The sequence below is a fragment of the Fukomys damarensis genome, unplaced genomic scaffold (assembly GCF_012274545.1).
Source record: "Fukomys damarensis isolate Sample0158 unplaced genomic scaffold, DMR_v1.0_HiC HiC_scaffold_36, whole genome shotgun sequence".
NCBI lineage: Eukaryota > Metazoa > Chordata > Mammalia > Rodentia > Bathyergidae > Fukomys > Fukomys damarensis.
In genome coordinates this window covers 34,946,224-34,968,454 of record NW_022900948.1, presented here as the reverse complement: position 1 = coordinate 34,968,454, position 22,231 = coordinate 34,946,224, and the positions used below count along the sequence as shown (strand labels likewise).

Genomic DNA, 22,231 nt, shown 5'->3' with positions numbered 1-22,231 from the left:
GCATATATTTATTTGTTTTTTAGGGCAATTGCTGTATGCTTTACTTATAGACAAATTTACTCTCACGTTGAATCATTCCATGGATTTGACAAACTTATCCAATCATGTAACCGCCCCTGAAATTAGTCCACTTAGTTTTTGCACTGGCCCTGTACTGAAAACAAGGATGAGGAAACTAAGGATGGGAGAATTTAAGCACTTTTGTTTTTTCCATGGTCAGGCATCTCAGAAAAGCTGGAGGTAAAATCTGAACAGGAGGGAACTTGGGGTCTTTGGGAGAGATGGACAGGAGCGGAATGTGAAGCCATTGCTTCATGCAAAGATCATATAGCACCAGCTGTCCTAGGAATGAGGGTTGATTTTATCCTAAATTCTGTGAAGAAGCTTATATTTAAATTGACTTACTGTCTTTTGAAAGCTTCAAGAGTATCTTGATGTTGAAATTTTAGGGAACTGAATAAAGAAGTGGTTGGCCCCTGATCCTTGGCGATTTCCTAGTTGGTATCTTTTCCAAAGTTGAAATTGTCACTGTGAGGCCTGGTTGTTTTCAGTTCCTTTTGGCAGTGTAACTCCTTCTCTATTTCTTTATTCATCATTATCAGTCCTCTTCACTAAAGGTTAGTTTATTAAGAGCAAGGAGAGTATTTCTAGTTCCTTGTCCTTCGTTCAGAGTCTGGAAGAATATCTGAGACTTAGTAGGTGCTCAATCAATCTGTACTTCGTAAAAAAAAAGCAAAACAAATCTGTGGCACAAGGTAAAATAGAAATATAAAGTTTGGAATGAATCTTAATGGCCATCTAGTGCGGCAGCTGGCAAACTTTGTCTTTAAAGAGCCAGAGGGTAACTGCTTTAGGCTTTGTGGGCAGCCTGGTCCATGGCGACTGAATGCCTCCTCTTGGAGAACTGACTTCCAGGACGTTTAGCAGCACAGAGAAGCTGCAGATCAGTTTATCTCATGGGCCAGTATTGACAACTCCTCCGTCACTATAATCTACACCATGTTATGTTAACAAACAATGCCTGGCTCTCGGTGGTTTACAAAGGGAAAGTGCACATTTCTCACTGATGCTGTGTATCAGTCATGGCCTGGTTTGGCTCCTCTGGTGACCTGTGGAACAGCTTTGGTCTGGTAAGAACAGAAACTCATTAGAGTCCCGTGTTGGATTTTGTAGTTTTGTGTTGGAAGTGACACACCGCAGGCACTCACATGTCGCTGGCCAGAATGGACCATCTGGACCTGAGTTCAGAGGACTTTTTTTTTTTGTGAGTGGGGGTGTTATTATCAAGTAGGAAGGATGTTGGCGGGAAGGGCCTTGATCTCGACACTCGTTAAAACATTCTTGACATGTCAACCTTAAAACTCTGCTTGTGCCGGGTGTGGTGGTGCACACCTATAATCCCAGCACTTGGGAGGCTGAGGCAGGAGGATTGCTGTGAGTTTGAGAGCAGCCTGGGCTGCATTGTGAGTTCTAGATCAGTCTCAACTACGCAGTGAGACCTTGTCTCAAAACAACCAAAAAAAAAAAAAAACTCTGCTTGTACATTTCCAATATTGAGGAGGCCTCGATGTTGCCCAAAGCAACCTGACTCCTTTAAAACTTCTGATAATTTAAAGACTTTTAGTTTTATTATCCCAAACCCCATCTACCTATACTTTTAACCTGAGGAGTCCATATAGATCCTCAAAATCCTGTAGAATAGATGCTGAGAGTTGCAAACACCACCTACTGCTCTTCGGCGGAGGGCATTTCCTCATCCTTCTGAGCCCACCCCTTTCTCTCCCAGGTAGCTGGCTTCCTTCATTTCCCAGAGTGTAAATGATCCATCACAAAGACAGGGCTGAACTTCTGAATGAGATCATAGCCTTTTCGCCCTTTCTGCACAGTTTCACCCGGTGAATTATCGTCTTATTTTCATTCCACTCCAATGAGCTGTCAGCGATGGATACTGTAATTCACCGCAATAGAAACACAAACAGATGGGTAATTGACCTGCATGCCTTCATTATACTGGAGTTCAGCCTGGCTGTGCTAGCCATAAAGTCTTCTATCTGCCAGTCTGGAATCTCTGGCTTTCACAAGGAGAAGGCTCAGACCCACCTTTTGTAAAAGGTGCAGTCCTTGTTGTTGTGCTTCTCACCTTATGCATTTCAGAAATGCACAGAGTTTGACAGGCATAGCACAGCAGGTAAAAGACAACAGCCGGAACTCTCGTGGAACTCAGAGACAGCTACACGAGGCCACACTCTCGCGAGGACAGGAGAGAGAAATACTTGTATTCAACCAATTTGGAACTTTTCTTTGCCTATTCCTCTTGACAATGTAAGAGATTATACATTTGATATCCAATGAAATGAGTCAGAAAGGAGAAAATCCATTAAAAAGAACCCCACTAGATTAGATAATTAAATGTACAATAAAATAAAACAAAGCTGAGCAAAATCAAACCATGATAGGTTTTTCCTTGAACAAGACAAATCAAGCCAAGATAGTCACATCCTAACCCATGTTTGCCCAAAGTATGCTCCCTGTGATGGCATCCAGAGCTGCCTGACTTTATCTATTTGGATTGGGCTTATATTTCAAGAGCCAAACCACATCCCAGCATGAAGTCATCGCTAAGCTTATATCCTTCCATCTTCACTATAAATCACTGCCTTATTTGACATTTAAAATATATTTATTTAACACCTACTATCTGCCAGACAAACTACGTCTTTAACGTTTGAACCATAAATCAAGACCTCTGTATCTTGTTCCTGAGGTTTGCACTTTGGTTTTGAATCTCCAAATAGTCCTTCTATCTCCTTAGATAGTAGCACACGTTAAAAATATACGTATTAAAGATACTAAAGGTCTATTTTACCTTTTCCGATATTTCCCCACTGACTTCTTGTTGAAGGAAGGAGGAAGGGAGTAAGAGTTTCAATCAAGCGGAGGAGGAAAACAGTCAGAGATGGCAACTGGATATCATCTTTATGTCTTCACTGGATCTTGAACTTCTGTTGAAGTCTTGAGTTGCCTGAGTCTTCCTTTCCTGACACCGGATTTCCCCTAGACTCAAAAAGCATAGCCAGGTGAAGGAGAAATCTGCTTCAGACGGCAGTGTTGACAGTGTCATTGAGTGTCTCCCGGGATCCGAGGCACTGTTTGCTTTAAAATTCTTGTGGTACTTGACTGTCCCTTAGTGACTGAAACTTAACAATTCAAAGAGCCACCTTTCTTTTCCGAATCTCATAATTTTTTCCTGTAATGGATGAGGATCCTTAACCTTTGTTGCTATAAGAAATGCTTATCCTCTAACGAGTTCATAGATCTTTGCTATGGGCCATTTTTTTTTTCTTCAGAGTTTTGATCTCAACAACACAAGAACCTTTTTCTCCTCTAGGGAACTTGGAAGAAAACGAATAAAAGGAAATGTATCTTAATACAAAAGTAAAAATATGCTCAGGTTGGTTCTCTCGTAGAAATACTAGTACCTAAAGATTTTTCACATGCTGTTTTCACTTTCTGGACTATTCTTCTTGTGGATCACTCAAACCCTAAAGCCTATGCGGAGTAAATGAGGAAACAACATTTATTCCAAATTTAATTATGCCAGTATCTTATCATGTTTGGGGTGCTATAATAAATAACAGACTAGATTGGTTCACACAAAAGACATTTATTTGTCATCGTTCTGGGGACTTGGAAGACCAAGATCAAGGTGTCATGAAGTGTGATTTCTGGTGAGAGCCTGCTTCCTGGGGTACATACAGATGCCCTTTGACTGTGTGCTCGTCCTTTCCTTGGTGTGTGTCCTGGAGAGACAAAGCTATTCCATCTTATCTTCTGATAAAGGCACAGATCTCATCATGAAGGGGCACCACCCTCTTGGCCTCATCTAACCTAATCACTTCCCACAGGTCTCAACTGCCTAATCACATCTCACTGGAGGTTCCAATTTCAGCATATGCTCTTGTAATTTGTCCAGGGGATGGGAGGTGGCAAAAAGTTTCATTCCATAACAACCATATTGTGATTCAGATGCTGTTGAGTTTTTTCTCTTCTCATTATTGAATAAGGAGATTAGGATTTCAATCTCACAAGTGAAAAAAGAAGAATGAACAAAATCTGAGGTTCAGAGAGGCTAAAACCTATTGCCAGGTTGCTCTCTGCTGCAGCCACCAGGGGGCCTAAGCCAGGAGCTTGCCTCAGTCTCCACTTCTCCACTGGAGAGTACAAGGACCCAGAGTCGAAAACTCAGTCCAACTTTCTCCATTTGACTCTTGCTTCTGTAATTTAATTGTGGGCCTCCGTTTACAGTTCTGACCTTGCCAAATCCTAATGGAATAGTTCTCTTCTCTGTTGAGATGAGGAAGAGAACTGAAGTGCCAGCAAACTACACTGGGCTCCATCTTGTTGTACATTCTGAGATCTGTAGAGGACAAGTGGTACTCTGCCTCCCCAAAAAGTGATACGGGAAGATTACGACTCGATAAAATCATTTAAGCTAGTAATTATTTCTATTGAAGAAAACAAGAAAGGCATTTCAACTTGGGTAGTATAGGAAGGTCAGCATTTCAGGACAGGGGAGCTGTACAGAGATGTGGAGAATGAAAATTCCAAGCACAGGGAAGGGCAAAGTAAAGACTGAAGAGAACACTGCTGACACTTCGGAAGAGTAGAAAAAAAAAAATCCCTGTGTCTCATGTGTTGTGTGTGAAGAAAAACTATTAGGAGATAAGAGGAAAGAGGGAGGCAGGGACACAGAGATAGCCCATCATGCGACAGGATGAGGAGAAATAAGATCTCAGCGCACAAAGATGACCTACAAAATACACAAAGTGTTGTACTGTGAATGTATCTGAGGTGAAGTGGGGGAGGACAGGAGGGGTAGAGTAAGAATCAGGAGCAGAGAAGGAAGATGCTTGGGTGTTGCCACCTACACACTGCCCGCTCACTTTGTACAACATAGAAACATTCCATTTTAAGGCATGGCAAGAGTAAAAAAAAAAGAAGAAAAAGGTAATGAGATTGGAGGGAAAATATTCCATATGTTCAGTGTGGGTGAGTTGGTGTGAGTTGGTGTTCAAATGTAACTTACAACCATTGTCCTGCTGGGTTTTGGGAGGCAAAATTTATGTACGTGGCGATAATGGTGGCATTTTTCTTTCTCATTTTATCAGTTGTCCTTTCCCTGGTGTGTGTGTGTGTGTGTGTGTGTGTGTGTGTGTGTGTGTGTGTCTTTGGGAAATGTGGGGACACAATATTCCACCCCAGCCGGCAGCTGTATATCTTTCAAGCAGTGATTCCCCAAGCCAAATCCGCCTCCAAATTATTTATGACTCCCATTGAAGCTAGCAGGATTCAGGCGCCAGTCTTGGAGGTCAGCAATGGGCCTCTTTGTTGGACACAGGTCATTGGGAGATGACTGTGGCTGTGACTGCTGTGTGAACCTCTGCTGCCGCAGAAATGGTTATGTAACTTTAAACAGTAATGACATTTTGCAGAAAAGTGCTTTTTAATTGCTATGTCTTCATTATTCTCGTTTGAAATTGCCCAGGAGATTTTGCCTCAGAGATAGCGTGGCAGGTCCTGTGTTTCCATTTTTAAAGAGCAGCCAGTTTTCTGTTTCAGCTGCTCCCAGAAAACCCCCAACCCCAAATTTCATGTTTTCAGTTGCATTAAATAGGGTAGGTAATACTGGCTTTTGTATTCTTGCCAAACAGAGAAATGATTTGAAGCAGTTTTCTAAAAATGCACTCCCCAAATTCCTTTTGGGCTGGGACCAAGAATAGAACATTTTATTCCCTACAAAAGTGAGAAAGAAAATGATGAGCAAGCTAGAAAAATGGGACTGAGAACATAGTCTGTAGAGTTCCTGTAAGCAACAGAAATTTAACCCCAATCTATAGACCCAGTTGCCTATAGGGGATGGGAACCAGCTAAAAATAAATTTTGCTTTGGAAGAGAAAATGGTGATACAGATAAGATGACTCAATAATGCCTACTCTGAAAGACTGGAAGGCTCAGTGTAGGACTTTACAGCTTGTTACTCCACATGACCTTCTTCTGTCCCCATCATACTCCAGTCCAGTAACCCTTTCGCAGAATCACGGTATCTCATGTGGGTCCCTTGTCCCTTGGAAAGGAGCTTACCCAGCCCTTATCCAGTGGGCTGTGTCCAGCTGCGTGACTCCCCCTGTTCAAATGTCTTCCATGCAGATGACAAGATAACGTACACACTTTCCTGAGCAGCACTGTCGTTCCGCAGTCACAGAATTCTAAAGCTTCCATCTGTGATAGCTCTCCAAATATCTGAAGCTTGCCTTCCAAAAATGTCCCTTTTCTGATTAAATACCTGCCACTATTGTTTCTTGCTTTATTTATCCTGAAGGTTCTGTCAAACCTGTAAAAATTTAGTTGGAGTAGTGACACAGTCATCATCATCACCATCAATATCATCCTTTTCGTCTTCATTGCCTCAGAAACAGGAAGAGATGACATTTGTTTACTTGTCATGGGCCAGGAAGTTTTCCCCACAATCTATAGAAATTTTTCATTTGTTCCTCTGGTGTAGATACTAGAAGTATCTCCATTTGAGCAGAGGGGGGAAGTGGAGCTGAGGCTGTATACTTTGCTTGAGAGGACTTCGGCAATAAAGTGAGATGCTCAAAGGTAGCAATGTCCACCTATTTCTTTCAGGACTGTGGTTTCCTGCCATAAGCCATGCTGGAGGCGTCTTCTTTGAATACACAGTACATTAGTACATTTTTGGAAAGTCGTCTCTCTTTAGCTTTTATATGAGGACCAGTTGAAATGAGAGAGAGAGAGAGAGAGAGAGAGAGAGAGAGAGAGATCTTGGGCTCTGCAAACACAAGCCTGAAGTACAAAGTGAAAGAAATACCAAGCTTATTCAGCAGATCCCTTATCCTGGTGGGAAAGATGAGAGGTAGTCATGAAGCATAAATGACGAAAGAGTTGTTGTTTAGTTATCCAAGTTAGAATGTAGTTTTCCCTTACATAGTGGTAGTAAAAGCGGTCACCTTCATGTGTATCGGAGGAGACTATCACTGCTAGCAGCTCAGATGAGGTGGAAAGAAGCTTCCCAGGCAATGAGTTTGGTTAATCTAGAGTTGAAGTTCTGTGTGGGCAGCATGGGCGATAAAGACTGTACTGTGATGACTTGTTAAGGAACCAGAGAACTGCACATGTCCACGTAAATCATTCTTTGGTCTTCACTTGCAAGGTTATGCTGATCATTCAGGTACAAAGGAAAGATCATAAAATGTGTTCTCCAGGGCTCATACCCCGTCCCCTTACTAGACCTTCATTTCTTCACTTTTAGAGCAAAGAAGAGAGAGTTATTTATTTCTGATGTCCTTCTTCACTGATATGACTGTTTATTAATATAAATGTTCTTGCTAAATTACGGCTCCAGTCATATCCGGTCATTAACCCTTGAAAACAACCAACATATGGCTATGGATTCATTAGGTACAAATACAAAATTTCTGGTCTGTACTGAAGGCCTTTGCACTCTGACCTCTAACCCTATTTACAACCTGTCTCCCAGCAGTAGCGCACCCCATCCGTCCAACTTTGTTTCACTCACCTGAGTCTCTCAGACTTTTTTGAATCATATTTTTGCTCTTTTTGCTCCTCATTTTAAAGCATCTTTCTCGCTCTTTTAACACAGTGCTTTCTCATTTGCTTTTTCACCTGCCCAGATTCTGTTTTTGGTACACAGGTTTCCCTGCTATTTTCTGTTCTGTCCAGCTGCTTCCTCCACTATCTGCCTACAGAGCTGTGCTATGAAGATGTGCATCCCTGTCTCTCCATGCCGAGTATTTGGAAAACTCCCCTATGGCAGAGATTGTGGTTATTTTCCTTTTTAAGATCTGTAGACTTTAATGCCTTCCTCAGGATTTGTTCTTCATAAATAGCGTTCATACATCTTTTAAGAAAGGGAGAGAAAATAAGTGAAGGGAATGAGGAACGATAAACACTAGCCCTGTGTGTTCAATGAGTAATATTTCCTCAAATGGAAAGGGAGATATCAGATCTGCTGTCTTCTCGGTCACAGAACTGTGTAAAGCACGCAGAGGGGGCCAAGGCCATGATCTGAAAAGCCGAAGCTGAAGTGTTGCACATGGAAGTCTCTCTGATTATGCCTGTCTGTGCCTAGATAGGCCCAGACATAGTTCGGTTCCAGTACACAGGGAGAAAGCTAGCAGCCGTAGATGCCTATGTGTCACCTCTGGAAACTGCTAATGCAACACCTTTTTTCACCTTTCCGTCTTCTCTTCTTGCTGCTCTCAAACAGGTCTTCAGATCATCTTCCCTCAGTATCTGCAGGAAAAGTTCGTGCAGTCGGCCCTGAGCTACATCATGTGCAATGGCGAGGGGGAATACGTGTGCCAGGACAGCCAGTGCGGCTGCCAGTGCGCCGAGGAGTTTCCACAGTGCAACTGCCCCGTCACCGACATCCAGGTCATGGAGCACACCCTGGCCAGCATGGCCAAGTCGTGGGCAGAGGCGTACAAGGATCTGGAAAACTCAGGTAGACAGCCGGACTCAGCACCAGGGCGCGAAAGGCCCTGGGCCCTGTCTAGAGAAGGGGCTTCATCTAATTAGAACAAAGACTGCTGGTGAGGGAAAACACAGACGCCGACTTTGTCACCTCGGGGGGTTCCAGAGCCAGGAATAACAGCTGTCACAGAGTAGGCACTCAGTCAATCTCCACTGAGTGATGGTCGAATAGGGTGATTGGTTGTAGTCATATGTGTTTTATCTCTGGTGTACCTAAAAGCCAGAGTAAGACTATTCTAGAGAGTAGAGAGCCCAAAGTAGTTATATTTGTGTGTGTGTGTGTGTGTGCACGCATGTGCATAATAAATGAACAGAGGTCTGTATGACTGCATGCATGCGTGTGTTTTCATACATGTACAAATAGAGATATTCAAAGACTATCAAAGCTGTAAGTCATTTTTCTGTTGAGTTAGTTATTTCCCATTGTTCCTAGATCAGAAAAATGAGTTACAGGACAGGTGGATCAGTTGCCCAAAGTCATAAATGGGGTAAGATCTAAAGTTGGATCTTTGCCTTCGTGGATCTTTCAGTTTTGTCATAAAATCAGGCGTTCCTTATACAGTGATGCAAATGATAGCAACATCTCAAAGTTCCCCGTGTAAGGAAGGAGGAGTTGTCCCAAACAAATGTGAAGTTAAAGGTGGATGCGATCAGCATGGTCAGAAAAAAGGCCATGGGGTCACACTTCAGTGTCTGACTGTTGGTGCTAGATTGGGTGAAGGTGATTAGCGGGAGGCACAAGAAGCCTGGGAGAGAAATGACCCACTGAGTAGATTGCACATAGTACATGTAGTGACCCAGGAAGTAGGCAGAGAGGCGGAGATAATTAGAGGGAAAAATTATCAAATTTGATGTCACATTGGCTCTGAAACTTGAGAGAACTGACTTAAATGATATCCAAGAACAATCTTTCATATGCGTGTTAAATAACTTGATGGGGGTTCCTGCCCTTCACTGAGCTAGGTCCCTGGGATGTTTGGAAAGAAGACAGTATGCTCAATTTTGGACATCGTACTCTTGAGAATTCTTAAGACTTCCAAGCGAGGCCAAGTACGTATTTAGCATATAATATGCGCTCAAATGTCTGTCGAACATATGGGCCTGCATGTAGAGCATTCCTGTTTTTAAAACAGCTTTTTATCCATTAAATCTATTATAACAGTTCCACTAAAGCAAGCAGTGATGCTCCTGTATTATACAGCAAGGAGTACACTGAGATTCCGAATCTTTCCCCAGGTTACACCGTTAGTAAATAACAACACTGATTACGGAATCCCTGGTTCCAAATCCAGTGCTCACAGCAGGGTTAGAAACGAAATCCTACCTTATGAATCCTACCTTAACTCCAACCCAGGCTTTAGTTCCCACATCTGATAAATGAGAGGACATGTTTGTGTTTTTCATATTTGAATTTAAACCCTTTGATTAAACAAAATCTTACCTTGGAGCCACGAAGCATCACGGATAAAAGCAGAGCTTTGTGGCACAGCATTTGCAGCAACTATTTGCCGTGAACTCCATGCCCCCGTCTCGCTCTGGGTGCACACAGTTCATCAGGGCTTCTGCTCTTTCAGACTCATGCGGCTTGAATGGCGCTGTAGATATTTTATGAAACTGTACCCATTAGTCTATTTGAAATCCTGGGAACCCATAAGAGAGAGAGGTTCATGATGGAAATGTGTTATGATTATTTGGCCTAAAACAAAAAAGGCATTTGATAAAAAGCTTTCACAGAGAAATTCTACTGATTGCTGAAAAGCAGAGGGAAATAAGGGCTCTACACACAAGTGGTGGGCAACTTTGGGATACATCCCCCGTCCCCAAGGAAGAGAAACCGCCTTCAGTGGGTGAGTAAGGAAATAGAAAGCTGTGCCACTGCAGAAAAGGAAATCATTTTGCCACAGTTTCCTCTCCGTAAGGCATACATTCTCTCCAGATCTCTTGTAATTCTCCATCAGAAGGAGTTTTACCCATTAAGACAAATCCATCCATTTACACCTGCATCTGTGGCTTGAGATTGTGATTCATTCTGATTTTTCAGCCCTTCTTCGCCTTAACTGCTCAGTGCAGGGTAATTTGGCAGAAAGAATGAGCAGCTCAAAGTAAAAGCCATGGATTCCTTGATGGCTCCATAGATTTGGTGGCCAAATGGGACCCAATTTCTATATATAAATGGAAGGCTGTCTGCTTCCTTACTCTAGAGAAGGGCTCCTCTCCTTATAGTCAAGAGAAAGCATTAAACTTTTAAATTATATTTCTTCGCTAATCTGACTTTGGGTTCAGTGAAAGGACCATTACATCCTCTCAGATCAACAGAGCCCATGACGAGATGAGCAACAGGTCTTCCACTGGAGAAAAGTGAGACTGGCTCCCATCTCCTGCCTCCAGCCAGCTCACAGAATATCAATCAGGGCAGAGTTTCTTGTCACTATTTTTATTCATCAACTTTCCATACCAGGAACAATATACCTGTGATAATCAACTTCAAAGGAGGAAAGGTTCATGTTGACTTGCTGTTTGAAAGGTTTCTGCTCCTTTTCACTTGGCCCTATTATTTTAGGCCTGTGATGGCGCAGGAAACCTGTTCATCTAATTGTGGCCAGGAAGTAAAAAAAGACAACACAGGAAATGACTAGTGTCCCAATATCCCCTTCAAAACATGCCTGAATGGCTTAACTTCCTTCCCCTGGGCTCTTAATGGCACACCTATGGCACACATGCTGTAGTGAGCATGCAGGACCACACGGAGATGACATCCTGACTTGTATGAATTCTTTCTAAACTGAACCTTTTGGGTTTCATTGCAGAGTTGGAACTTTGTAATAAATAAGTGAGTTTTGGGTTGTAGTTTGTGCACCCGCTTTCTTAAAGGTCACTATCACTGCCCTAGGCCTTCCTTACTTCCCAGTAATACCACAGTGAAGACCCAGTGCCAATGCACACACCTTTGAGGAACATTCCAGATCCAACCAGAGCACTTGTCATCTCTGCTACCCACCACTCACTATTTTCTGTGCAAGGCAGTGTTGAGGTGGGTACTGCCCTGTATCACTCTCTCAACATCTGGGTTAAACACTATTTTACTTGTTTGACAAGTGTGGAAACTGAAGCTTTGAGAGAATAAAGGTTCTACAGCTGTTTGGACGTAGAAATGTGATATGAACTCTCCAAAGTCTTATTGTCTACAACAAGGTACCTAAGGTTTTCTAGGAGTCAAAGACTTGGGCTTTCAATACCTATTTATTTATTTGTTTTGTTTTTTTGTTTATTTATTTATTTTTATTTTCTCTCCGTATCTGGAGCCTCAGGACACTGACAGAAAATGTAATATACTAAGGTAGAAGACACAAATTGGAACCAAGCTTTGACCTTGGGAAAGTGAGTTGATTGATGTGCTTTAATGCTATAAAATGGGGGTCCCTAAAAGTGCCTGCCACATCGATACAAAGATTTGCTGCAAAATCAGTTATCAGTGTGAGGTGCTTTGTGTTGTGCCTGGTACCTCCTGAGAGTTATGTAAGCATTTTAAAAAATGAAATGAATGTGCAATATGAGTGAAATTTCCTTGCCGATTTATAACAGAAAGTAAAAGTATTTCCCCTTCTCTTCCCTTTTTACTTTTCTTCTTTTCTTTCTTTTGCTCTCTTCTCTCTTCCTAAATATATATTTATCTAAATATATATATATATATATATTATAATGTACTATATTATATATAAAACATGGACCTTTATTCCTTCGAAGTCACCTATCCTTCTCTTTTCCCAGAGCTGGAGGAGAATGGTGGAACTAGGAGGCAGGAAGTATTAGACTGGAAAACAACAGCTCAGAATTTAGACCTAGCTTTTGTTCCTCACGAGTTGTGTTAACTTCAGAAAATCATTTTCTCATATATTATAATGTACTATATTATATATAAAACATGGACCTTTATTCCTTCGAAGTCACCTATCCTTCTCTTTTCCCAGAGCTGGAGGAGAATGGTGGAACTAGGAGGCAGGAAGTATTAGACTGGAAAACAACAGCTCAGAATTTAGACCTAGCTTTTGTTCCTCACGAGTTGTGTTAACTTCAGAAAATCATTTTCTCACTCTGACCTTCAGTTTCACTAGTCTGCGTGGAGAGCCAGAGAGCCGAACTAAATAATTTCTAGGGCTGTGTCAAATTGTAGCCCAAAATTTTGCTTAGAAACTCAGCATTACAAACTGAAGTAAAAGCTTCATCAAGGACACAGGAGAGATCTTTGTCATCTCTTCTGCTTACTTTTTCCCCCGTGTGAGACTATCTCTGACGTCCCACACACACTGTTTCAAGTAACACTTGGAGCCTGAGTGGAGAGATTTGTCTTCTTCCATTCCCTGTCAAACCTTCAGATTATATCAAAGAAAAAGTTTCAGTTTGGTGCTAATGTTTCTTTAACACCTCGCCCATGCGCATTAATTTCTTATGCTTAAAAGTGAAAGAAGGCGTGGTGACTCCATCACTTAGCAGACAACAGTATCTGACTGGAATTTATTAACATCGGGTTTTTTTCATTCTTATTTCCACGGTGAATTCTCTGCTGGAGTCATGCAATCGTGATTTTCTGTGTAGAATTGGATAAAAATGTTGTTTTCAGTTTTTAACTGGTAAATAGTGATTTGATTCAAAGACTCTGTAAGAATGAGTACAAAGGAGATGTGAATATTATCCTGAAGTTGGCATTCTGATGACAGAAGTTTGGGAAGCCCTGTCTCAGGCAGTGATGTTGTATGCAGATATGCAGATTCACTGCATCAAAAAGCTCAGTGGCTTTTGCCCCACTTTTTAGGAGCAGAGCAGGCCAAGTGCAGTGTTCCATGACCCTCATACAACTGGGTTTTATGTGCAGGGCTCCGGTATGGGCTGCTGGGGCGGCATGTTAGAGGGGCATCTGACGGGGTGGTTATGCTTAGCCTTTCTCTCTTGGGCTTTGTGTCTTGCTAGATGAGTTTAAATCATTCATGAAGCGTCTCCCCAGCAACCACTTCCTGACCATTGGTAGCATCCACCAGCACTGGGGCAATGACTGGGACCTGCAGAACCGCTACAAGCTCCTGCAGAGTGCCACGGAGGCACAGAGGCAGAAGATTCAGCGTACGGCCCGCAAGCTCTTTGGACTCAGCGTACGCTGCCGCCACAATCCCAACCACCAGCTGCCTAGAGAGAGGTATGTGCCACTACCACCTCTGCCACTGGCGGCCCTGACCTGGCAGCTGGTGCTCATTAGCTCACACTCACGATGACAGAGGGACATGCAGTACAGATGGCTCATTGAGGGTGGTAATCAAAGCCTTGCATGGTCCAGACCAAGAAGCTCTGCACTCCCTCTAGCTTCTCACCTACTGGCCCTGGTCACGTTGGATTGCACATTATTTCCTGAAAATGCAGTAGACCTGCAAATCTGCAGTTTTTACACCCAGGAGTTTAGCCAACCTCTGATTGAAAATATGCCAAAAAAAAAAAATTGCGTCTGCATCGAACTATTCTGACTTTTATTCTTGTCATGAGTCCTTAAACAATACAGCACAACAATGATTTACATAGCATTTACATTGTATTAAGAATTACCAGTAATCTAGAGATGATTTAAAGTATGCAGGAAGATATGCCTCGGTTACATGCAAATGTTGCCCCACTTTATATAAAAGACTTGATAATCCACAAATCTGTGTATTCATGGGCAGTCCTAGAACCACTTCCCCAGGGATACCAAAGGAGGTCATACCATGAACTTCCACTTCTGCATTCTGTCCGATCCACCTGACTAAGGAAGACAGCACTAGCCCCGATATTATGGCATTCTGGTTGCTTAAAATGTGCTATCAGTTAAATTTTAAAATTGCTAGCAAAGTAGGTTTTTTTTGTATACCCACCATACTGGCAAAGAAATTGGGTTATCAGTCAACTTCTTCACTGGGGGCTTTAGATGATGTCTGGGGTGAGGCAAAACAAATAGGACATACACAGCAAATAGTTTAAGGACGCATTCATTTGCTCAGTCACTGAGTGCAGGCACACCCAAGGTATGTTTCCTTAAGAGCCCAGTTGCCTGGCTTGCCTTACCTTGCCCCAGTCACACCATGGATGTACTAGGGATATGATAGATGGTGTGCAGATTACAAGGATGAGCTAGCTAGACAGGGTACAGGTCTTCAAAGAATTAGGAGTTACTTCCCCTCAGGATTAACACAGGGAAGGAGCCAGGAGTGGAATCTATGTGATTCCAATTTATTCTTCCAGTCTGCTGGTAGCAGTTGTCCGTAGTGGTGTCTCAAGTTTTCTTTGAAGGCATCACAGGACAGCAAGAAGACAGGTTTGCTGCTCTACAACCTCCTTCCACCAGAGCAGCTCTGCTGTAATTCATTTCATATTTGAAGGTCTTGGCTTCAGTGTCATTCAAAGGAAAGAAATCTATTCTTTGAAAGAATGAAGCAAGTCAAACTTAGCAGGTTTTGCCTATTTAGTGTATTTACACGTATACGTCCTTGTGCAGTCTAGGAAATTAAAGCTGATCCTGACATTCTTGCCGCACCCACCTGGAGAGACTGTCTGGCCTTCTACCACCATTGGCAAGTCACTCAATTAGGCTCACTTAAAGTGCATCGAATGCAGATACAGGGGTGTGAGAGCCCAAGGAAGGTGAGCTCTGAAGCCTTCCCAGGAGAGCTGAACTTGCTTGCCCTGGCTGTGGGCTGCTTCTTGGCATTTACATCTGAGGCTTTAATGAGCATTTCTCAGGCCGTCAGGGCACCTCTCTGCCATGGAGCAGTGTCAGACAGAGGCACCAACACTGGGAACCTTGGGCCACCTCTAGCTGAGCAAGTTTGTGTTTGCAAATGAACTGATTGCTCAGCTTCAATCTGTCTGCTTGTTGAACTCTGCTGGAGATGAGTCCTCTGAGCAGGTGCTACGATTGCAACAGGTGCCACTGAAATTTTTACTTGTCTCGCTGAGGGGCGGCATTGAAGCTGGCAGGAGAGGGAGGGAGCACAGGGCATCAGCTGCACACAGGTCAAAGCCCTGCTTCATCCTGCCACTTACCAGCCTCAGGGCTTTTTATATAAATACCTGTACCTCATTTGCAAAACTGAATAACGAAGCTTGCTGTCAGAATAAGCATGGGGATTAGGATTTTAAAATTTAAAGAGCCTAATAAAGTACCAGGCTGAGTTAAAAGGAAACATGGGAGCGGGGAGAGACAGAGACAGAGATAGACAAAGACACACACGCAGAAAGAGATTTCTAAAGATCAGACATCATACAATGGTATATGAACTAATTTCCTTCTCACTACAGCCTTTTGAACCAGGTGCACATAACTCTCTTTGACTTATCAATAAGACAACTGAGTCACCAAAAGGTTAATAATGTGCTGAAGGTTAATAAATGTTAATTAACTTATTGTTATTTCAAAGAGATGTTTACCTCTAACATTTGGTGAGCGATCGGCTATATATTGCTAGAACTTGGCTTCAAGGGATGCTGGAAATTTATGATTGGGCTGTGACACAAAAGGGATGTTTTGCTTAGAAATTAATACAAAAGAATTCATCCCAAAGTCACTGTCTCATGGATTACACAGTGTTATCATCTTTCATGACTCTGTAGGTTGACTTGGTACCTTTGGGGGTCTCTTACGTTGGCTGGGGTTGGCGTAACTGGGGAGATTGTCTGGGTGGGACTTTCAGAGTGGCTTACTCTCAGAGCTGGCAGTGGGTGCTGCTGTCGGCTGTGAGCGCTACTGGGGCTGTCAAGCGGAGCTCTTACCTGTGCCTTCTCCTTGGGGCTAGGCCTTCCTGTGCCATGGCAGTTGAGAGCTCACAGTAGAAGTGCCATAACAGCAAGGAGGAAGCTGTTAAGATTCCTTCCTACCTACACTTGGAAGTGAGAGAGTATTGTTTCCAATTTATACTGTTGTCTAAGAGCTCAGCCCAGTTTCAGAGATCTGTGTGTTGGAACCTGGGGGAGTCTCTTTTTTACTTTGTTATAAGATTCCATAGGAGATACTGAGTATAATTAGCACTAGCCGTGGACCATGCCAGATATAAGGCAAAATGAGGTTAATCAATACTAATAACAACAGTAAGAGCAATAATGATGAAATCAGAAAGCAATAAGAACCATTTAATAAGATGCTATTGTAGAAGGTAATCAAGATGATTGTGTGCTAAGATTCTGACATTAGGCTTTTTGGGTTCAAATTCTTGCTTTGTCACTTCTTACACTGTAATTCTTGGGGAAGCCACTGACATCTTTGAGCCTCAATTTCCTCCTTTGTAAAATGTGGCTAATAATAGTGCCTCTGTGACTTGTTTTAAGAATTTGATGCTTTACCCTACTGAAAAGACATAGAGCAGAGTCTGTCACATAGAAGGCATTCAACACATGACAGCTCCTTTCCTCCTTACTGTCCTTTGTCCTAACACTGATATTTTGCACATAAATATCTTAGCCCACAGTGATTACCTAATAAGACCAGGTGTCGATAACGATGACACAGTTTTTCATGGGATCCTGATTCTGTTTCTACGAAGTAGACTGTTGTATACATTGAATAGAGGAAGGAACTGATTAGGCAGAGATGTAATTAATGTATCCAAGTTTGCAGGGCAGGTAATTGACAAGTTTAGAAAGGTCTTGATGCTCCATTAGCTGAACTCCATGGAAAGGTCTCCTTGTTTGTTTACTTATTTGTTTGTTTGTTTGGGGGTTTTAGCAGTGTGTAGCAAAAAGGGAAGGTTGTGTGCCATAGTAAGAGCATTGTAGTTGGAATGGATAATGCTACTAAAGTCAGGGTTAGTTTACAAAGGTTGAGGGATGAATGAATCGTGATTAAGAGTTTATAAGCTCGAATCTGGAGTACTGAGATTCAGGGAATGGAACTCTGAGGCACCTCACAATCAGCCCCCATTTGTGAACCCCTAAATCAACTCTGGAGCTCAAGCAGAGACCAGGCAGACTTGTGCTGTGGAGGTCTGGGCTCATTGCAGGCCAACTGAACAAACATTTCTGGAGAGCTTACTGTGCACCAGGCTTTGGAAGCACCGTGATAAATAAGACCCATCCCAATACTAGGCTCAGAGCTTGTTGAGAGGAAAGCTGTGGGCTGATTCCAAACCATACTTGGTGGTAAGGGATTTACCACCCAACCAACTGTTCCCTGGGTGCCCTTCCTGTGTGAGGTTCTGTTTGAGTCCTGGGGGGTACTGCATTTGGTTTCCAATTAGCCTCCAAGGGTCAGACCATGGTACCAGACTATGGTACTGAAGTTGGCTATCTCCAAGGAAGCAGAAGCCCAGATGGAAAGTTCCTGTGGATTGTACTATCATCTGGAGAACCTTACAATATGCAGAGTTATAAAGAGGAACAGACAGGAGATGAACGTTGAGTTTTGTCACTCCTAGTGTTAGGCACTAGACATTTTAAGTTTTAGTTTTGTCATCTGTAAGATGTCACAATAATTTATACCTGCTCACCTCAGAGGGTCACTATTGTGCTAACCACAAATGGTTCATAAACTTTTAAGATCTAAGTACTCTCTAAAACAAGGCTGTACGGGCAGGGTGAGCTTGAAGCCAAACTCACTGGGAGAACAGGGCTGAGTTTTGGTCCAAAGCAACAAGCAGCAGTTAACACTTTTAAATCATTCACTATGCACAAAGCATTGTCCTATGGCTTTCATCTCATCTGATCATCCTAGAAATCCTTTGAAGTAGCACTAATTCCACCCAATTTGTGAATGGGAAATTTTAGGTACATAGATGTTAGGTAGTTTACTGAAGATCTTTATTTTTGATTTTTTGAGGCAGGATCTCACTCTGTAGTTGAGACTGACCTAGAACCCACTGTGTAGCCCAGGCTGGTCTCGAACTCATAGTGATCCTCCTGCCTCAGCCTCCAGAGCGCTGGGATTACAGGAATGCGCCACCACTCTCAGCTCTGAAGATCATTTTTAAAGTAGAAAGAAGGATGCAAACTCAGGCAGGATCTGTTCTTGTAACCTCCATATTTTTTTACCCATCCTAGGGTAAGACAGTTCATGGTGTTTAGATGATATGACAAGACTAAAAACTGGGCATCGTGCTTATGGAAGTCAACTTTTATTGAAAAAGAAAGAGAGAAAGAGGAAGGAAGGACAGAGAAAGGAGAGGAAGAAGGAAAAGAGGGAGGGTAAAAAAGCAAAGAAAGTAGAAATGAATGGGGAGAGGAAGAAAAGATGCGTGAGATCATAACGGGAAGTGCTGAATCCAACCGGCTTCTGTGCAGTGATGTCAATATTTACTGACCACCTGGTCTGCTAGTCCTGCGCAAGGCACTGAAAAGCATTTTATGCATCATTGCCATTGCCTGGAAAACATCAGTGTCTAACCTCAAGGTCTGCAAAAAAGGATATTGTGTTCAGGACACCCCTTGCAGGAGGAGGGAATGAGATTGAGTACTTATCGGTTGTGCCTCACTTTTAACTAGAATAGTTCTTTTAGCTCTTTTCTTTATGGAAATGCCAAATTAAAACTCATTTAAAAAAATAAGATGATTTTTTTTTGTTTGTTTGCTAAAACAGTCTGAAAACAATGGAACTTAATTATCTCTGAGGTCCTTCCCAACAAAGGAGAAATAACACCAAAAGGAAGGAGAAAGTAAGAGTGCAATTGAAAAATATTGGTAGAAGGTCAGTAATTGAATCTTGGACTAGCATTGCTTTCAAATGATGCTAATTAGTCAATTTTAATGAGTCGTCCATAGTTCAAACTTAAGACCTTCCTTTGCCTGAAATTACAATGGCTTTTTAACTAAGACTCTTAGAATCTGCTCTGATTGCTTTCCAATTATGTTGAATCAGAATTTTTACTTAAGACATAAATTCAGTCTTGTCCCGTCTCTGTTTTAAACATCTTGGTAACTATTCAGTGTTTTGGAGACAATTTAAAGTGATCACAGATCCTCTCTGAGCTGCTCCCTGCCAATTGCTTTCTCCTTGTTTCACACCTTTCCAGCCGCAACCCCAGCAATTTTCTTTCAGATCACTACGGACACACACACACACACACACACACACACACACACACACATATAGACACACACACATATAGACACACACACATATATTTACACACACATATAGACACATATATACACACATGTATATATGTGTCTATATGTGTGTGAGTGTGTATATATGTGTGTGTGTCTATATGTGTGTGTGCATATGTGTGTCTATGTGTGTGTGTGTGTGTGTGTGTGTATGCCCTCTGTCACTCTACAGGCATCTAAACAGGCACTTTCTGCCTGGAATGTGCATTCCTTCTTCCTTCCTGTGGTAGCCTCTACCTAATCTTCTATCTAAGCTCAACTGTTCTTCCCCAGGAGTGAGTTATGTGCTTTGCGAGGCTGTCCCAGGACTTATTGTATGTGCTTTTCTAGCATGCTCACGTCTCAGTTCAATCTGTTTGTTATTGTACCTTTGTTTATCTGTTTATTAATCCCTGTCTCTCATGAGACTATCAACTCTTTGTATACTCTTTATCATTTTTTTTCCTCATAAATTTGTAGCACATTACCTGGCCCATAGTAGGTATTTAGACAATTTTGTCCAGGGATTAGAGAAATAAATTATTTTCAAGACAGAATGTGCCTCTAAGCTATGTTGTAGATTGAGTATCATTACACTGTAAATAATCCATAGGTTTTAACTTACGGTGGACATGTTCAGATTATTGTTCTCATTTACACATGAAGAAATTTAGTTGAAAAGATATTAAGTAACTTGTCCAGGGTCACTCAGGGGCTTTCCAAGCAGACCATGTCTAAAATTTGAGCCCTCCAGCTCAAAGTTCAGACTGTTGGGTGAAATGGAAACTGGAATGAGAGATTGCTTTAAACTGGATTCAAGATCTTGCAAATATCTCTTGCTAAGTGTGTTACTCTGGGAAATATATTTTTATCGAAAAGTTAAGAAAGAAATTTTTAAAAGGATCTAAGCAGACTCAGACACATCTCAGCTTATTCTGTAAAATGAGGCACAATTCTTAGTAGGTATAGATAGCTAATGTTGATGTGATTTGATATTTCTTTTCTGTATCCCGCTGCTTTCTCATTTTTTACTTACAGCGCTGGAGGGCAAAGCACACCCATGCCACATTAACTAGAGGGCAGGCAGTATAATTATTTGCATTTTTCAATGACTCTTGCTTTTTGGGTTATTTTTACTTCTCAAATCCACATGGCCTTGACCCGGCCGTCCAGGCCGTAGCCCAGCACAGTATAATTATGCATTGTTGAGCTGAAATCTCTCACAGGCATCAACCTCAGGCTCTGATCGTGGGGCTTTAGCTTCTGAACTGTATCGGCTGCGCACGTATTTAATTGGTATCTGTAGAAAGATTCTGGCTACCAGGATAATCGTTGTCTTGATCCCAATGACTCTCAGTGTGTACCCTAGTTTTCATACTTCTCTCTGCACCCTATATTTATTTGCCTTTAGACCAAATCTCCATAGACTCCTGAAATGGGACAGAGGGTAATGGCATCTTTTATTTTATTGAGCTCAAGTCAGTTTCAATTGATTAGACTGGCGGACAATCTGAGCGCTGTGTTTCCTCATCTGCACAGTCAGAATAATAGCAGCTACTGTGTGGAGTTAGTACCACAGTCACTTTATGTGATATGTGTGCTAATTCTTCTTAAACTATTAAATAATATACAAATATAATGCTGATTTAAAGAAGAGAACAGCAGTTATAGATCCTAGATATTTGATGGTATTTCTCCTTCCAGATGTTTCTGTTGCATAAAATAAAGGATGGTTCTAACAAAATATAGCCACATAACTTAGAGGTCATAGATTTTAAGATTCTTATGACTTTAGTCTCTAGATTCTGACAGCTCAAGGTATGTGACTACCCCTTACCAGGAGTGTGAACTTGGACCAGTGTTTTAGTTGGTTTAGCAGTTGCTGGTACAGACCACCCAACATCTGCCGCTTAAAGGAGGAGAGATTTAATTTGGCTCAGGGTTTCAGCGTTCACTCCACGCAGAGACTTCTGGCTCCAAGGCAGAAGGGAATGGTAGAAGGGACTGGCAGAGGATAATTGCTTCACCCACAGCAGCCAGAGCAGGGGTGCCACATCATTGAAAGGAAAGGGCCGGGGATCAGATAAATACCCAAAGTCATGTCCGCACCACCCATCCAGACTCACCTGGAAGTGTGTTTTACTGATCCCCTGGCCCCTCTGAATCCAGTCAAGTTAATGATACAGTTTAACTGTCACACGCACTATTACAATTTTCCAAACTTCAGGTTCCCCATGTGTGTCAAGGGGATTCGAAGAGTACCTGACCTAGGAAAGCCGGTAATAGAATATAGATGCCACTTGTACCACACAGTAAAACGTCTAAGCAAAAGTCTCCTAATCCAGCAGAATTGGAGACTGTCTGTTGCTTAGTTGAAAAAGTGGAGTTGGATGAACATATTCATGTGACACAAAGTGGGAGCTGTGTGATATGCTAATAATACTACACATAATGAGTCATTTTATTTTAATTGGAAACTTATAAATGTACATTATTTGAACAGTTCAGATTCTTTAATTTTTATTTTTATTAGTTTTCAGTACATATTGACTACATTCATTGTGGC

General features: G+C 42.1%; 1 protein-coding gene across 2 annotated transcripts in view; it reads left to right on the top strand.

The window, feature by feature from the left end:
* Brinp1 (BMP/retinoic acid inducible neural specific 1) overlaps window positions 1-22,231 on the top strand; it is a 190,417-nt gene that overhangs the window by 145,016 nt on the left and 23,170 nt on the right. For both annotated transcript variants that reach the window (XM_010602913.2, XM_010602914.3), the window contains exons 6-7: window positions 8,309-8,545; window positions 13,540-13,762. In XM_010602913.2, the coding sequence (XP_010601215.1) occupies window positions 8,309-8,545; window positions 13,540-13,762 (460 nt within the window). The remainder of the gene's footprint in view (window positions 1-8,308; window positions 8,546-13,539; window positions 13,763-22,231) is intronic.